The 17,856-nt window shown below is 56.9% G+C and overlaps 2 protein-coding genes across 4 annotated transcripts; both read left to right on the top strand.

The window, feature by feature from the left end:
* The first annotated feature begins 93 nt into the window (after positions 1–93).
* On the top strand, positions 94–5,340 carry TMEM138 (transmembrane protein 138). The gene is made up of 5 exons (XM_079787650.1): positions 94–509; positions 2,282–2,524; positions 3,426–3,597; positions 4,520–4,595; positions 4,799–5,340. The coding sequence occupies exons 2-5, from the start codon at positions 2,397–2,399 to the stop codon at positions 4,909–4,911; spliced, it is 489 nt and encodes a 162-aa protein (XP_079643776.1). The 5' UTR covers positions 94–509; positions 2,282–2,396; the 3' UTR covers positions 4,912–5,340.
* A 6,859-nt stretch (positions 5,341–12,199) lies between these two features.
* Positions 12,200–16,811, top strand: TMEM216 (transmembrane protein 216). Of its 3 annotated transcripts, none has more exons than XM_079789273.1 (5): positions 12,200–12,260; positions 12,801–12,902; positions 13,825–13,917; positions 15,804–16,005; positions 16,282–16,811. In XM_079789273.1, exons 1-5 carry the CDS (start codon positions 12,248–12,250, stop codon positions 16,295–16,297), a joined length of 426 nt encoding a protein of 141 aa, XP_079645399.1. In that variant the 5' UTR covers positions 12,200–12,247; the 3' UTR covers positions 16,298–16,811. The 3 variants fall into 3 exon arrangements, with proteins under 3 accessions (XP_079645399.1, XP_079645400.1, XP_079645401.1); XM_079789274.1 differs by having other exon boundaries at positions 12,224–12,274; XM_079789275.1 differs by lacking the exon at positions 12,801–12,902 and having other exon boundaries at positions 12,226–12,800.
* The last annotated feature ends 1,045 nt before the right edge of the window (positions 16,812–17,856 follow it).

Here is a 17,856-nt window from a genome sequence, read left to right on the forward strand (position 1 = left end):
GGCCACACGGAGGGGGCGGGCCTAGGAACGCGGGGGACCCCCAACATGGCCACCCGGCCGACAACAGAGCGGGCCGAGCAAGCCGCCTCCTCCACCCACTTCCGGAATTTGAAACGGGTTTCCGGAAGCCAGGACGGCGTCCCCATGACAACCGACGTTGGGGCTCGGAGGGGAGCGTGCTTGAGGATCCGTAGAGCAGGTGTCCAGACGTCGGCGCTCGTTCTTGTCATCGCTTTGGTTTTGGCTTCTCGCCGGGGCAGCCCCGTTTTTAAAGCGGGTTCGGACGGTGCGGGGACGCGCCCTGGGACAAAGGCCGCGCGGCAGGTGGCGGCGGCGGGACTGACGGCGGAGCCGCCCGCACACAGCCCCGGTGTGCATCCCGGCTCCACGCCCCTGCCACCCGCCGAGGCCCTGAGCGCCGACCCTGCGCCCTGCGCCCTGCGCCGGAGGGCGGGTCACTCTCCCACCTCGCGGAGGAGCTGCGGGGTTGGAGGACGTGGCCTTGGCCGGTAAGTACGCGGTCACTGTCAGTATTTGATGGAGGCGGAAACTCGGCTCAGAGAAAGCACGTTCGTCCACCCACCAGCTGGGCCTCCACCGGGTGAGGTGGCGAGGGCCTCCCCGCTCAGAGCCTCTGTGAGATGGGGAGCGTGTGCACGCCCACAGCTGGTGCGCAGGCGGGTGTGGGATGAACAAAGTAATAAATCTGCAAAGAGTTGTAAATGGTAAAGCATTTTACAGATGTTAATTCAGTCTCAAACTCTAACACCTCAAAGCATTTTGAAAAATGTATTTTTATTCATTTCAGAGAGGGAGAGAGAGAAACATCAGTGATGAGATGACAGAGAATAATTGATCGGCTGCCTCCTGCTCGCCCCACGCTGGAGATCGAGCCCGCAACCCCGGGCATGTGCCCTGACCAGGAATCAAGCAGTGACCTCCTGGTTCATCGGACGAAGCTCAACCACTGAGCCACCGCCGCCAGGCCACCTCAAAGCATTTTGAAATTTGTTTATAAATTTAATCCAGATGGAGTGGTCACAGGACACCCCCAGAGCAACTTCTGGGTCTTGTCATGTCCTCCTATACCAGTGATGGCGAACCTATGACACGCGTGTCAGCACTGACACGCGTAGCCATTTCTGATGACACACGGCCACTGAGGCGGCCGCATGCCGAGGATGAAACATTTGCTGCTCCTGAGGATGAAACATTTGCGACTGGAGTCTTGGAGTTAGTTTTTTCCTCAAAGTGACACACTACCCGAGTTATGCTCAGTTTTTTTGGCGAAGTTTGACACACCAAGCTCAAAAGGTTGCCCATCACTGTCCTATACAATGAAAGGCTATTATGCCAATCAACCAAATGGCAGAAGGACCGGTTGTTATGACATGCACTGACCACCAGGGGGCAGATGCTCAATGCAGGAGCTGCCCCCTGGTGGTCAGTGCACTCTCATGGTGGCTGAGCCTCTCCCACCTCCGCAGCAGTCGGACATCCCCGGAGGGCTCCCAGACTGAGAGGGCACAGGGGGGACCCTCCACCCCCGAGTGCATGAACTTCGTGCACTGGGCCTCTAGTATGGAAATAAAGGCCCAGCTTCCCTTCCCTGGTGCCCACTGTGTTGCTCCCATAGCCTTACACGCAGTTTTGCGGGAGAGCACTGTTTCCTCTCAGCTTTTTCTGCCTGCACCACTTCCCACATGTCCTGTGCCAACATGTTCCCGCCTGGTGCCATGTCGGCCTGTCAGTAAGTAAGAGACCAGACGGCTTTGTGCAGTAGTGAGAGCACCCAGACTGCTGGATCCGAATCCCAGCTCTGCCGCTGCTGGCAGTGCGACCTTGGACAGATTATTTCATCTCTGCCCCTCAGCTGTCCCATCTGTAAAATGGGGAGTATCTACTACCTTGTGAGATTTAAACACCAGGAATGCTTAGACTGGTCCCGGCACATGTGCAAAGGATTGCAGCCGCAGTATTAGTACTAGAGTCGGTATTATTATGCGACCAGACACTCCTTGTGGTCCTGGAGTCCTTTGGCCTCAAGTGGTTAGAAAGAGCTCTGAGTGTCGCAGTTCCCAGCCTGGAGCACGGGGGGAGGGGGAAGGATGAGGGTGAGGGTGCCAGGAGGCGGGCCTCGTTGGGGTCTTATTGTGGTTGGTTTTGCTCACGGCTGTATCCAAGCACTGAGAGTGGCGCCTGGCCATGATAGGTCCTGGGGAAATCCTCATTGTATTAATGAACTTTTAACCACTTCTTTTTTTTTTTTTTGCCCCAACAGGCTCTTGTCTTGAGTAAAAGGAACAGCGCTGGTCTTCTCTGGCAGCGCCGGGGCGGGCCAGGGCTGCTCTCTGGGGACCTGGGGATGTGCCCTCGGGGCCGGACCGCAGAGGAAGATGCTGCAGGCCAGCGGCTACAGCCTCGTGCTCTCCCTGCAGCTCCTGCTGCTGACCTATGACCTCTTCGTCAATTCCTTCTCCGAGCTGCTCCGCTCGGCACCTGTCATCCAGCTGGTGCTCTTCATGTGAGTTCAGTGGGTGGACAGTCATGACTTAAAAGTTATTAATAGAAAAATCTGAGGAAGAAAGTATGAGGACCATAGCGATGCCACAGGTCCTGCTTTTATATCCTTCTGACGAGGGCCCGGGAGACAGGGAGCAGTTCACATAGAAATGAGGGTCCGGCTGCTAACCCTGTCACCTCCTGCATCTGCGAGCAGAAATACTGTCCTGTGTTGCCATGAAGAGGATAGCAAAATGGCAAGTTAAAGGGCAATTGTCTTAATAAAATAAATGAACCTCATCCGATGGAAGCTGTTGGCATTTCCCTTCACAATAACATAAGACGCCACGAGGCAGTTCCGGGAGAAAGTCTTAGATGCGACCCTCTCCGCTCAGCATGCCCTGGCCTGCTCTCGGCGCTCCTCCCAGTGGCGACTCCGGCACGCCTGCCCTCGTGGAGTTCGTTCTGTGGAGAGTGATACATACACATATTGTAAAGGGTCATTTCAAATAGTAACGTGTCCTGCAATGGACATGCAGTAGCTGGGGTGGAGGGAAGGGCCACTTTAGACCATGGCGCTAAAGAAAGTCTTTCTGAGGCGACACCTGAACTGAGACTTGATGGCCTTGAGGCAGCAGCCGGGCAAAGCTCAGGAGGCGCTGTGCTGGCTGCGGGACAGGCTGGGTGCCCGCACGGCGAGCTCTGGGCGGAGGGAGGCTCCTGGAGGGGGAGGCAGAGCCTTGTCTGGCTGCACAGCTGCTGGGGCCAGTGGGGGTCTTAGCTTCATGTCATTTGGGGCCCAGAGCGCATGCTCCCTCTGGGGGGGCTCCAGAGGACTGGATCGCAGAGGGAGAAGACAGCGTCACGTGCCCGCTCGCAGTCCTCAGCCTCCCTGTGCTGTGCTTTGTTGTGTTGGCCTGCAGCATCCAGGACATCGCGATCCTCTTCAACATCATCGTCATCTTCCTCCTGTTCTTCAACACGTTCGTCTTCCAGGCCGGCCTGGTCAGCCTCCTGTTCCACAAGTTCAAAGGCACCATCGTGCTGACCGCGGTGTACTTCGCCCTCAGCATCGCCCTGCACGTCTGGGTCATGGTAAGCGGCGCGGTGAGCCTCGGGGTCTTCACAGGGCCAGAACGAGCTCTCCTCGGCCGGCACTGTTCTCGTACATCGCTCAGAACCCTGATCGGGAAGGTGGAGTGAGTGTGGCCGGGCAGAGTATGTGAGGCTCCTAAGGCGCTTTTGCCCGACCTTCCGTGTTGAAGTCCAGTTTCTGGAACATTCAGTTCACCTTCGCCCCAAACAGGTCTACGGGGCTAAAATGGGAAGTTGAATCTCTTTCATCTGTTGGGGCGGGTGCTGGTCCAGGGAGTTTATAGGCCCCCGTGTCCCACGGGAAAGAGCCACACAAGAGCGCTGCTTGCCCTCTGCCTCGGCCCCTGCTGCCACCATCACCCCGGAGAGCCACCCAGAGGCCCCTCGGTGTGAGGTGGCCTCAGATTCCTTCTGCGTCGCGGTCTTCCTCCCTTGGGTGTCTCGAGCGTTTCTCAACACGCGTCCTCAGGGACGCATTACAACTTCGGGGCGTCTGGTCACCTCTGTACTAAGGCCACCTTCTCGGAGGGAAGGAGCCGGCTGTGCCCAGGGCGCAGGTGCTTCCTGAAGAAGGTGGTCCCTGCTCTGGTCCCGGAGCCCAACAGGCCCGGCCGCGTCCTGTGAAGCCCGCGCTGCCCACGCCCTCAGCTGACGGGACTGAGCCCGAGGCGCTGAGCTGCTGTGTGTCCTTTCTCCTTGGCCAGGGCCACGGAGTGAAGGGAGTAACTAGCTGAGGTCACACGTCCTCCCTCCGGTTAAAGGAGGTTTGCTTTCCAGCCAAAGGCGCTGGAGGCACCTGTGAGAACCCGGGGCTGTGGGAAGGAGGGTGAGACGCCTGCTTTCACCGGGCACCGCAGCTCCCCCCGTGGGAGCGGCAGGGCTCACCTGCCATTAGCCTGCCCCGTCTCCCTGTCTCCTCCAGAACTTACGCTGGAAGGACTCGAACCGCTTTGTCTGGACAGATGGACTTCAAACGCTGTTTGTGTTCCAGAGGCTAGGTAAGGGCGGCGCACCCCCAGGCTCCCGTGTCCCATGCGGCTCTGGGCGAGGGCCCGGACCCTGGCCGGTCAGCCCCACGGCCGGCGGGGGACGGGAACAGCCACACCGCTGGGAGTCCCTGGGCGGTCCGGAGGCGGGCCCGGCCTGGGGCCCTGCTCACTGCAGCAAGCCCTCAGGAGCCGCGCCCTCTGCCCACCCGCAGCCGCCGTGTTCTACTGTTACTTCTACAAACGCACCGCCGTGAGACTGGGCGACCCCCGCCTCTACCAGGACTCTGTGTGGCTGCGCAAGGAGTTCACGCAAGTCCGAAGGTGACTGTCACTCTGATGGGTGCCTCTCCTGCCTGTCGGGCCACGTGGCCACGTGTGCTCTGCGAGGGGGACGTCGGCCCCGGGACGCAGCCGACAGACTCAGGCCAGTTGCGTCCAGCAGCCGGGAAGCAAGATCCTCCCTCTTGCAGATTCCAGTTCCCGGTACGGACTCCAGGACATGCCTAGTCCCCCTGCCCCTCGGCTCTGCCCCCCCCCCCCCCCCCCCCCCGCTCATGGGGCTCTCCTCTCGCTTTGTCCGTGGGGCACTCCCAGCATCTGCGCTCTCTGCTCCACACACTAAGGACCAAGCGATACCAAGAGGGATGTTTCTGTGCTGCTGACTGGTCACGGCTGGGACATGAGATCTTGTGCCCACGGCCCTTTCTGTTTCTTACATTCTATAAATAGGAAATAAATTGAAGTCTTTCCAGAAGTGGTGGCGTCCGTCGGGCTAGTTCCCTTCCCTGCCTGGTAGGAGGCATGCCAAGTCCCAGCCTCGCCCCGTGGGCAGGTCGGGCCACAGAGCGCACACAGATAATACAATTTATCGAGTCCCATTACGCATACAGGATATTTTTACAGAAATTCAAAATGTAACCTGATGCCCCATCCAGCCCCACCCCTGGAGTTCAGACTTCTGTGCTTTATTCAGACTCTGCCCCCGTTTGGATCCCCAAACTGCCCTCCGCAGAGGAGAACTGTTCCTTAGCCTGTGTGGGCAAAAGACGTTTTTAAGTCCGTGTGTCCGGAGTCTCGGTTGTCTTTGCCAGAACAACGTGCGAGGAGCTGCCAGCAGATTCAGCGGCATATGACCACTAACGGTCACGGGGCTCTCGAGTCGGGTTCCGGCGATCTGGCTGAGTCTGGGTCATTTCTGCGGGGCTTGCTCATGAGTCTGGTCAGCTGTGGGTCAGCCGGGCAGCCGTGACGGTCCTGGGACCCGTGGCTCTTGGCTCACCCGGGCTGGCCTCCGCTGGAATGACTGGGCTGTTCAGCTCAGGCTCACATGACCCTTCCATGACCAGCCGAGGAAGAGAACAAGCCCCAGTGAGCAATTCCATATCAAGCCCCCGCTTGTATTCTGGCTCTTGGACTCGCTTTGGTCAAAGCAGGTCATGTGACTGTGCCAAGTCAGTGGGAAAGCCAAGCACACGTTTCCTGGCACAGGCATGGCTGCAGAAGGGCCGTGCGCTCAGTCCACCTCGCCAGGAAGTCGCGCTGTGAACTTCTCCCCACGGATCAAGCAGACGCTCCTTGTCAAGGACCAGGCAGTGGACAGTTAGGTTTCGAGGGGCCCCTGGTCTGCTGCAGCTACTCGGCATTCTAGCATGAAAGCAGCCGTCGCTGATCCGTGAGGGGGTGAGCGCAGCTGTGCTCCAGTAACACCGCTTTAGGACACTCAGATTTGAAGTTCATGTTTTCATGTGGCATAACATTTTTTTTCAACGATGTAAAAAGGTCATTCTATTCTTAGCTTGAGGATGCAAAGCAAGCTAACCCCAGCTCAGGAACTAGGCTAGATTTGCCCTGGCCACAGTAAGCTGACCCCTGGTGTGGAAGCCTGGAATAAAGTTGTGAGGAAGACCATCGGTAATAATCTGCTGTGCTGTCAAGATGTTATCATTCAAAAAGAAAAGGCACGCCCGGACCATGTGGCTCAGTGGTTGGTGCTGTCCCATGCACCCAGAAGCCATCAGCTCGATTCCCGGTCAGGGCACTGGTCCAGATCCGGGCTCTATCCCGAGTAGGGGGCGTGCAAGGCAGCTGACCCATATTTCTCCCTCTCCTTTCCTCTCTAAAATCAAAACATTTTTTTAAAAAGGTACAATGCCCAAATACATCATCTACGATCCATATCCTATAATCAGAAAAAGTGATCTAAAAAGTCCTAACAAAGCTGTCATCTATACCTACTATCCCTTCATCAGTTCAAAAATAATTACTAGCCTGATCTTTTCATAAAGGATCTCGCAGAAGTGTAATCCCTTAGCTCACGGATAGCCCGAAAGGCAGTTTTCTGTGCCTCCGAGTCAGGGCTGGGTTCTCTTCTGTCTTGAAGCCACGAGTGCGACCAAATGCCTGCTTCCTCACGGCCCTCACGGCCCTTCCTGGCCTGGGAGTCAGCTGTGCGGTTCCCTTCGTCGCCCAGGCAGCGGCGGCAGCCAGGACTCAGGCCAGCGGAGCCCCCGGCCTCACCGCCGAGGGACGGGACTGGAGCCGGCGGAGCCTTCAGCCCCTACACCCACAGCACACAGTTCCGTGACGAGTTCTGAGCTCATCTTCCCCGGCTGCAGCTCAGCCCGGGTTTCTGCCCCTCCCCGCCTTGACAACCTGCGCTGATTTATGTTCCCTTATAGACCATGGAAAATTTTAGAAACTTTTTTACAAAATAAGTTGCCATAATCCTACCCCACTCATTTATTTCAAATCCTCAAATACAGTCGGTCCTCCATATTCATGGTTCCGCACCCACAGTTTCAATCGACTGCAGGTGAAAAATGTTCAGGGGGCGGAGACATGAGACATTGTTGCTGACGGGTATTAGGGGGCGGGGACATGATACATTGTTGCTGACAGATATTAGGGGGCGGGGACATGATACATTGTTGCTGACAGATATTAGGGGGCGGGGTCATGATACATTGTTGCTGACGGATATTAGGGGGCGGGGACATGATACATTGTTGCTGACGGATATTAGGGGGCGGGGACATGATACATTGTTGCTGACGGATATTAGGGGGCGGGGACATGATACATTGTTGCTGACAGATATTAGGGGGCGGGGACATGATACATTGTTGCTGACAGATATTAGGGGGCGGGGACATGATACATTGTTGCTGACGGATATTAGGGGGCGGGGACATGATACATTGTTGCTGACGGGTATTACCTCGTTAGGCCTCTCGTGATTATCTGCATTGAACAGGTACAGACTTTCTTGTTATTATTCCCTAAACAATACAGGATAACAACTATTCACATAGCATTTGCATAGATTAGATATTATAAGTAACCTAGAAATGACAAAGTACACAGGTGTATGTAGGTGTGTGCAAACACTATGCCATTTTATAGAAGGGACGTGAGCATCCTTGGAATTGGTGTTTGCCGTGGGGGGGGGGGGGTCCTGGAACCAATCCGCAGCGGATCCCGAGGGACAGCTGTGTGTATGTATTTTATTTCACACACAGTGTGATTATGGGGAACATGGCGTAACATAGTTTGGGTTTTGTGTTTTTTTTCACTTAGCAGTAGGAATAGGTTTTTAAGATAGGATGTAAATTGATTCCTTAGGAACAGTCAGCTTTCAAAGCTCAGAGAAAGAAAGTAAACACTTTAAAAGTGCTTAGAGACGTGTAGTAGGATGGAGTTGTTTATGGCTGACCATACAGTAATCAGGAAGTAGAAAAAGTAGATAAAATATAAATACCGTCTCTTTAAAAGGCCTCAGAGAACTGCTGACACAGAAAGCAGGCTGGAGGGCCTGAGATTCTAAAGTTGGGAGAAGCCCCGCCAGGTGCGCTGACCGGGAGCAGACTTCCCCGGGGCCTGTGCTCACTCTGGGCCTGAGCTAGAGGCCAGCACGGCCCAGGGGAGGGCTGCGGGGAAGTCAGGGCAGCTTCCTCTCTCACACTGCAGGAGGGTCAGGGTGGGGACTGGGGGGGGGCCTCACACTGCAGGAGGGTCAGGGTGGGGACTGGGGGGGGGGCCTCACACTGCAGGAGGGTCAGGGTGGGGACTGGGTGGGGGAGCCTCACACTGCAGGAGGGTCAGGGGGGGACTGGGGGGGGGAGCCTCACACTGCAGGAGGGTCAGGGGGGGGACTGCGGGGGGGTGCCTCACACTGCCGGAGGGTCAGGGTGGGGACGGGGGGGGGGCCTCACACTGCAGGAGGGTCAGGGTGGGGACTGGGGGGGGCCTCACACTGCAGGAGGGTCAGGGTGGGGACTGGGGGGGGGCCTCACACTGCAGGAGGGTCAGGGTGGGGACTGGGGGGGGGAGCCTCACACTGCAGGAGGGTCAGGGGGGGACGGGGGGGGGAGCCTCACACTGCAGGAGGGTCAGGGGGGGGACTGCGGGGGGGTGCCTCACACTGCCGGAGGGTCAGGGTGGGGACGGGGGGGGGGGGCCTCACACTGCCGGAGGGTCAGGGGGGGGACTGCGGGGGGGGGTGCCTCACACTGCCGGAGGGTCAGGGTGGGGGCGGGGGGGGCCTCACACTGCCGGAGGGTCAGGGGGGGGACTGGGGGGGTGCCTCACACTGCCGGAGGGTCAGGCCGGGGACTGGGGGGGTGCCTCACACTGCCGGAGGGTCAGGCCGGGGACTGGGGGGGGGCCTCACACTGCCGGAGGGTCAGGGCGGGGACTGGGGGTGGGGAGCCTCACACTGCCAGAGGGTCAGGGGGGGGACGCGGGGGAACCTGAAGCAGTAACTCAGCTTCTCAAGATGTTTACCGAATTCCCTGTGTACGGAGCTGTGCAGGGACAGAGGCTGTAAAAAGCTCAGCCTCAAACCTCTGAAAAGCAGGACAGAATTGCTGACCGGCTTATCGCGCCGGTGATTGGAACCCAGGCCTGCGAGGGGCGGGGAGCACGGGCGTTCAGGGGAAAGCTCAGGAGGGCTCCTCACCAGGAACTGGAGCGCGGCCTCAACCCTCAGGCCCGAGTGGGCTCAGGTGAACAGCCCCATTCCGCCCACGAGCAGAGGGAGGAATGGAAGAAAACATCCTGAGGCACTCGACTTTTCTACACACAAAGTCTGCACATGAGAACAACCACTAGCAAGTCCAGAGAGAGGACTAAATTATCATTATTTTAATTGATTTCCGAGAGGAAGGGTTAGGGAAGGAGAGGAACATCAATGACAGGAATCACTGACTGGCTGCCACCTGCACACCTTCTCCTGGGGACTGAACCCAAAACCCAGGCATGTGCCCTGACCGGAAATCGACCCGTGACTTCCTGGTTCATAGGTCCAAGCTCAATCACTGAGCCACACTGGCCCGGCAGAAAAAGATTTTTTAAAGATGCTCCACAAACCCACCTTGATTAGAAAAAAAAAGGAAGGCAGCCCTGGATGGGTAGGTCAGTTGGTTAGAGCTTTGTTCCAATTCGCCAAGGTTATGGGTTTGATCCCTGGTCAGGGCACATATAGAAACGCATAAATAAGTGGAACAACAAATTGATGTTTCTCCTCTCTTTCTCAAATCAATATATATATCTGGGGTTTTTTAAAGAGCCACACTGCCCTAGCTGGTTTGGCTCAGTGGACAGAGCATCAGCCTGTGGAAGGAAGGGTCCGAGGTCAAGGGCACATGTGGGGTTGCCGGCTCCATCCCCAGTAGGAGCGTGCAGGAGGCAGCTGATCCATGATTCTCATCATCGATGTTTCTACCCCTTCCTCTCTGAAATCAATAAAATATACATAAAAAAATAAAATAAAACACAGGGCCACACCTACACACACCACAGTCAAATTATTAAAAGCTAAAGATGAAGAGCAAATCGTGAAAGTGGCAAGAGAAAAACCACACACCACAAACAGAGGTGATGAAATTAACAACAAATGAACCTCCGACCAGAGGCCTGTAAACAACCCTCCTGGCACAGGTGAGCCAAGGCGGGTGGGCCGGTGCGCCAACAGCGGGAGCTCCGTGTGCAGGAGGACTGGGGGGGTGATGCCCCACAGGGCGTGGCAGGTGATGGGAATCGACCCTCTGGGGAGAAGAGCCGAAGCGGATGAGCTGAGGGGGGAGCTGGGCACTGGCTGCGTACACAGAGCCCAGAGGGCTTTGGGAAGCCGGTCCAGGGCATCAGTAAACAGGGCTGAGGGGCAGGTGCACGAGGTAGGGGTCCATCAGCGGGTTGGGAGAGCCTGCTCTAGGAGCAGCTGGAGCAGAGCGCCCCCTGGTGGCCGAGGCCCCGGCACTTGCAAGGCCAGTGGATCTTGGGGCGCGAGCCAAGCCCTTCCCGCCCCAGGTCCCTCCAGTGCCTCGCGGACCGGGGAGGAGGGCCGGGTCCAGGCCTCTCCGCAGCACGGGAACTGAAGGTCCATGTGGAGCCAAGAGGCAAAGCATAGATCACAGAGCCCGTGGCTTCGCCAGCTCAGCGTCCGTGCGCACCGGCCCACACACCTCTGAGCGCCCCTCAAAGTAAACATTCCTGCTTTCAAGACCCGACTGTCTTACCTGGCATCCTCACCTCCCCCGGACGAGGAGACACGTGCAAGCTGCTCTCCGGGTGCAGGGAGTCGCTCTGCTCCGTCCCGTCGTGGGAAGTAACAATGACCCCCCCCTCCCCCCGCAGCCAGCGGGTCCCGGCAGGTCCTTAGAGTTAGTCTCGCGACTCAAATTACCTGGTTTGCGCGCGCCATCAGCTTCCTTCCCGCCCTGACGGCCCCTCAGCACCCTCTTCCTTCTCCCCCGCGGGAGGCACACACCGGGACAGCTCCCCGCACCGAGGCGTCGGAACCCCGTTTGCGGACCACCTCTGGGAACCGCTGCCAATGCGGAGTGCTCGGTCCTCTCCGGGACCCCGGCCCGCTCCGTGCGGGTCACGTGCTGATCACGCGTCGCCTTCACGTGCTCTGCTTTGTGCTCCTTGAAAGGAGCCTCCGGTTCGGGTTCGGGTTCGGGTTCAGTTCGGTGCCTTCTAATTACCTGGTCCATTCCACGCACAACCACCCCCTCCCCCCCCCAAAGGCGGCCGGCTAGACAAATGACCCCTAACCCCGGCCCGCATGGGCAGAGCACCGGCAGGCACACCGTTCCTCCTTCTCAGACGGATGTTAGAAAAGGGGATCGTGGGGCCAATCCCGAGGTCACATGGCCACAACTGATCACTTCAAATACCTATTTTTTAAATATATTTTACTGATTTCAGAGAGGCAGGGAGAGGGACAGAGATAGAAACATCAAGGATGAGAGAGAATCATGGACCCGCTGCCTCCTGCAGGCCCCACACTGGGGATGGAGCCCGCAACCCCGGCCTGTGCCCCGACCGGGAGTCCACCGTGACCTCCTGGTTCCCAGGTGGACGCTCCGCCCCTGAGCACAGCGGCGGGCACAGCTGACCACTTCAGCCAGGGCCTGCACCTGGGGGCGGGGGGCCCGAGAGCTGCCCCGCCCCGGGTCCAAGTCTCGGGGGGCCCACGTCCCCAGCGCGCTCCTCCCCGCACGCACTCCCACGGCTCAGAGACCTCCGGGCCGCTAACCATAGAGTGCGCGGGCGGGCAGAGGGGCCGGAAGTTGGGGCCGCTCAGTCCCCACTTCCGGCAGCGCCTCACTGCTCCGGAGCGGCGGCGGCCGCGTAAGCAGTTTCCATGGGGACCGAGGATGGCGGCGCGAGGTGAGATTCCGGAGGTGTGTGAGTGGCTTCCTGGTCCCCTCCGCTCCTCCCTGTCTCCCAGAGCGCGACCTCCGCCCTCCGTTCTCGGAGAGGGACGTCTCCTCCCTGTCCGAAGCGGGGTCCGCAGCCCCGCCCGCCTGAGTGCTGAAGGTCCGGGGGGCGGGTCTCTCCGACGCCCCCGTCCTCGGCTGGGCCCGTTCTGGCCGCTCAGTGACGGAGCCTGCGGAGGGACCTCGAAGCAGCCAGAGCTGGTTCTGCGCCAGCTTCCCCTCAGATGGTGACGGGGTGAGATCGCAGAGGGGACGGGATTGCCACCCCGAAGCCGAAAGCGTGGAGTTTGTGATTCCGAGGAAGGAACCGGATTGAAGGAAGCCCCCTCCACGTCTGTGCTCACCCCCCACCCTCATTATCTGCAACCAGAGGGTCCCCAGCGGCCCTTCCCGCCTGCTGCGACCTCGTTTTCTCCAAGTTAGAGACACACCCTTCAAAGAGGGCGAGCTGCCCTCCGCTCACCCCTCTCCTCTGGGCCCGTCTTTGCAGGTAAGCGGTTGTCCTCCACCCCCCTGGAAATCCTGTTCTTTCTGAACGGCTGGTATTTTGCTACCTACTTCCTGCTGGAACTCTTCATATTTTTGTATAAAGGTAAGGCATGGGGCTTGACTGCCCGTGTCCCCAAATCCCTTCCCCACTTCAGCCCACTTTTCTGCTCCTCTGCCCAGCAAGGTAGGGAATGGCTTCCTTGAGAGCCATTCCTAGGGAGCCCCTCAGCAAGAATGTCTTGTTTTGGGGCCCTGGCCAGGTAGGTCAGTCGGTTAGAGCATTGGTCGGCAAACTGAGCCGCAGTTTGCCGACCACGGGGTTAGAGCATCGTCCCCATACCCCAAGGTTGCCAGTTCCATCCCAGACAAGGGCACATAAAAGTATCAGCCAATGAATGCATAAATAAGTGGAACAACACATTTCTTGTGTTTGGGGATGTGGGTTCCTCCATTCTGAGCCCCACCTCTCTTTGTGAAGTCCACTTTCTGTTCAAGCCCCTGGGTGACTCTCGGAAGGACTCAGCAGCCCGTGTCCCATGTCCATCTCATCATGTTGGAGAGTGGAGTCCCACAGGCTTTGGAGTTGGGAGTAAAACTCCGTCATAAGCCCTGGCCGGTGTGGCTCAGTGGATAGAGCGTCGGCCTGCGGACTGTAGAGTCCTGGGCTCGATTCCGGTCAAGGGCACAGGCCCGGGTTGCAGGCTCGATCCCCAGTGGGGGGCGTGCAGGAGGCAGCCGATCCATGATTCTCTCTCATCACTGATGTTTCTATCTCTCCCTCTCCCTTCCTCTCTGAAATCAATAAAAATATATTAAAAAACAAAACAAAAACTCCATCATAAGAAGCCTGCCCCTAACAGACCCCTCGCACTGTGAGCCGATCCCGCATCAGGTTAACAGCTCCTGCCCGCATCTCCCTGCCCAGCGCATGGGGAGCCGATAGGACCCTTGTCCTCTTTACCCCCCCGTGTGCGGGAGCCTGCGGGGCTGCGTGTTGTTGGCAAACGCCGGCCTTGTGTTGGCAGGTCTCCTGCTGCCATATCCAACCACCAACCTGGTGCTGGACGCGGTGATGCTCCTCCTCTACCTCGGGATTGAAGTGGTTCGGCTGTTTTTCGGTGAGTGCCGCCCAGAGGACGCTCCCGTTCCTGAGGCGATGAGCTGGTGTCTAACTTGACCTACAAGGAAAGCACACGGCCTGGGCGCACAGTAAGAGATTGGATCTGGTGCCGTATCGCATTCCTCTCTTTCTGAAGTTTCAAGCTGCTTTATGTTTTGGGTCAAGACTTGCCTGTCTGTTGCTCTGTAGGGCTAGACGTGGGCAGTCGCAGGAGGGAGTAGAGAATTCCTTCCCAGTTGCCTGACTACCATAAAAGCGCCTGGCTCCTCTCGCCAGTGCCTGGGAGAATGGATTGGGCTGCCACGCCAGGTCCAGGACAGTGTGCCTGTACAGATCGGCACTAAGTTCCCCTCCGCTTCTCCGAACAAGACTTTCCTCAGGACAAGCTTTATATCCCCAGAAATACAGAGCACATCTCTCCGAGGTAGAATGTCTCATCTCTGAAAACTGTTATAACTCCAAACAGAAAAAACACGCTTGCAATACCTATAACAAAGGACAATGGTGCAGGCGCACATAAATCGCGAAGGAAACACAACCTGGTTTTAAATGGTTCAGAGAGAGGAAGGGAGAGAGAGAGTGTTTGGTTGCCTCCGGCATGCGCCCGACCAGAATGGAACCTGCCAGCTTTCGGTGTGTGGCACGGTGCTCTGACCAGCTGAGCCGCACCTGCCAGGGCCAAGGCAACCGAATTGTAGACACCAGAAACGGAAACTAATGGGCAATTCACAAGGGAAATTACAGGAGCCAGTAAACATGACAAAACGCCTCACTCACTAGTCAATGTAAGTTGAAACAAGAGAACATTTCCACCCAGCAGCTGAGAGGCTCCCAACGCCCGGCCCGGCGTGGAACAGGCATGCGGAATGGGGCCTAGCGCCCCACGCTCATGGGCATCTATAGCCTCAGACTCTCTGGGAATATAAATTAGTATGTCCTTCTCACTGATAGTTTTGCCTTGTAAAATTTGTATTCTTAGACCTAACCAGTTTGGCTCAGTGGATAGAGTGTCGGCCTGCGGACTCAAGGGTCCCAGGTTCAATTCCAGTCGAGGGCATGTACCTTAGTTGTGGGCACATCCCCAGTGGGAGGTATGCAGGAGGCAGCTGATTGATGTATCTCTCTTATCGATGTTTCTAACTCTCGATCCCTCTCCCTTCCTCTCTGTAAAAAAATCAATAAAATATATTGTTTAAAAATTTGTACCCTTAGACCTAACAGTTTCACCTCTAAAACTGGCTGAAAACACACACTTCCACAGGTGTGCAGAAGATCTGTCAGAATGTTTGTTGCCACATAGTGTGTGACATCAAAGCTAGAGACAACATGAACATCTATCAACGCAGGATCAGCTCAATGAGTTATAGAATCAGTCTAATGAAACCATTAAAAAAGAATAAGGTAGTGTGTGTGGAGAGATGCCTAACTTGTATTAAATGGGGAAAAGTAAGTTGCAAAACATATTAGAGAATGATTCGTTTTTATCAGAATAACATGTGAGTACAGGCACATACAAAAGTCTGAAACGGTGTACATCTACTAACAGCTCTCTCCAGGGAGTGAGCATGGTCCTTCTATATTTTCCAAAATTATTTTTTATATATTAGTTGAAAAGTTTTCAATGATTATATGTTATTTTTATAATTAAAAGAAATATCCCCCCAATAAAGATCCAGCGCCCCGTGAATGGGAGCCAGACTGGCAGCAGGCCCTTTGGGGTGAATGACTCCAATCCCAGACTCCTCCACGCCTCTGCCTTTTACCCGATTCATAAAGCTGCGTCCCCTCGGCATCGCGCTCTGCCTTGCCAGTCCTGCGCGCCCACCACCTTTCCTCTGAGCGAGGGGAGCCGGCCTGGAGGTGACTCCTGGCCGTGTCTGACAGGTACAAAGGGAAACCTCTGCCAGCGGAAGATGCCACTGGCCATCAGCGTGGCCTTGACCTTCCCCTCTGCCGTGATGGCCTCGTATTACCTGCTGCTGCAGACCTACGTGCTCCGCCTGGAAGCCATCATGAACGGCATCCTGCTCCTCTTCTGCGGCTCGGAGCTGCTGCTGGCGGCGCTCACGCTGGCCGCCTTCTCCAGGTCTGCGCGGAGTGTCCCCGAGGGGCGGGCTCCCCTGCCACCCTAGGGGAGGATTCACTGTGTTTCTGCAGCTTGAGGGGTCTAGTAGGCTTGTAAGGGGGCGAAGGGTGTCTGTGAGACTGCCCTTCCCATTTAGGGGAGGCGTTACCCCCTAGGGAAGAGATACTAGATGATTCCTTGTTCTTCGGGGCCAGGAGGCTTGGAAGCTCGAACAGTTCAGGCCAGCTGCTCTTGTTCACGGTCCTCTAACATTTGTGCCTTTCTTTCTGTCATCAGTATGGACAGGATTTGAAGTCCAAAAATTCCAGCCCGCAGCCCTCAGCGGCTGAGACGCTCACGCTCTGGTCCTTGAGCCACACCGGCGAGAGAAGGCGGGTCACCTGGTCCGAGGGAGAGTTGCAGCTTTTCCCCAGCACAGATGTTTGGGCACCAAACCGAGCATAAGGCCCCTGGGCACCATCTAAGCAGGACCCTCAGCCTCAGACTCTCCCACTCCAGCACAGGGCGGGCAGGCTGTCCCCTCCCGGCCACGCTCAGAACCGGCTCCCGAGGACTCGCTCTCCTCTCTGATCACCGTGGCCAGAGCATCTGTGTGGACCATGTAGGCTCCATGGCTCCCACAGGACCTGAGCCACTCCGCCCCGTGTGCCGTGCCCGCCTGCCCCGCACCAGCACGGAGCTCCAAGGGACTCGGCCTCCATCCTTCGGAGGCTGAGCGCCAGGCCTTTTTGAGTAGCTGATAGTGTTATTTTTCTATTCCCATCATGAAGCAAACATTATTTTATAATAAACATGTATTTTCTGTTGTGCGGCCTTTTCCTTGTGGGACCTGGAAGTTCACGCACTGCGGGAGAAGGCAGGCTCTCCCAGCGCTGCTCTCAGGCTGAGCCCGCGGACCCAGTGCGGACCCAAAGGCGCTGCCGGTTCTATGTCTCCTTCAGGCCCGTCACCCTGCAAAGCCCACTCACCCCCTCACCCCAACCCCCGCCCAGAGCCAGCGCCTGCCTCACCCTTGCACAGGTCGCAGCTCCTTTGCAGGGGAGGCCGGAGTAATTGCAAGAAGCATATTCTAATTCGCCAATACTTTTTGGTCACTTACTTTAAAGTTTCAAATTAACATGAAAGGAACACATACTTTAATTGTTAAAACTTCCCCATCTGCTTTGTGGTGCCATTTTGTCTTTTAGCCCCAAGAGGCCGCCAGGAGCCATGGCAGAATCCACTTTGAGTCAAGGGCCCTTTTGAGAGGAATCCTAGAAGAGCTGCACTTACTGAGTCCAAGTAATAGGCCCGTAAGCATTCCTCTGCGTTTCTCCTGTGACCAGGCCCCTTCTCATCCTACGCAGGTCCCCACTGTCCAACCCACTGAAGCTGTTTCTTGTTTTCTATCCCTTCTGTGCCCTGGCCACCTCACTGCTCTGGGGTCCGTCCAGAAACCACAGTGGGCAGGTCTGATCAACCCCGGAACAGTATCCAAACATCCGGTAGGGACATTTCTGATATTTCAGTCACAAACACCACTAACGTCCTGATTTCTGATGCTTCTCACACTGCTTCCTCCAGCCCTGCCTTGAAGAAAACCGCTGGCTTTAGCCTGGAGAGCAGCCTGTTCATGTAGAGGCTCCGTGGTGAAGGCCGCCCCCCCAGCAGCACAGACAATGAATGGAAGGCTCAGTGGGGAGGGGAGAGGTGGCTTATAATCCAAAGGGACTCCAGAGATCAACTTGAACCTAATCTGCCACTTGGCAGGCGTAGATGAAGCAGCACAGCCGAGCACCGTACAACTGGTTCCTGGCAGCGGGAAGCTGGAAAGCCTGCCACGAGTCCCAGCGTGGATTAAGTGCCTCATCA

This window comes from Cnephaeus nilssonii, assembly GCF_951640355.1.
Source record: "Cnephaeus nilssonii genome assembly, chromosome: 13".
NCBI classification, from domain to species: Eukaryota; Metazoa; Chordata; class Mammalia; order Chiroptera; family Vespertilionidae; genus Cnephaeus; species Cnephaeus nilssonii.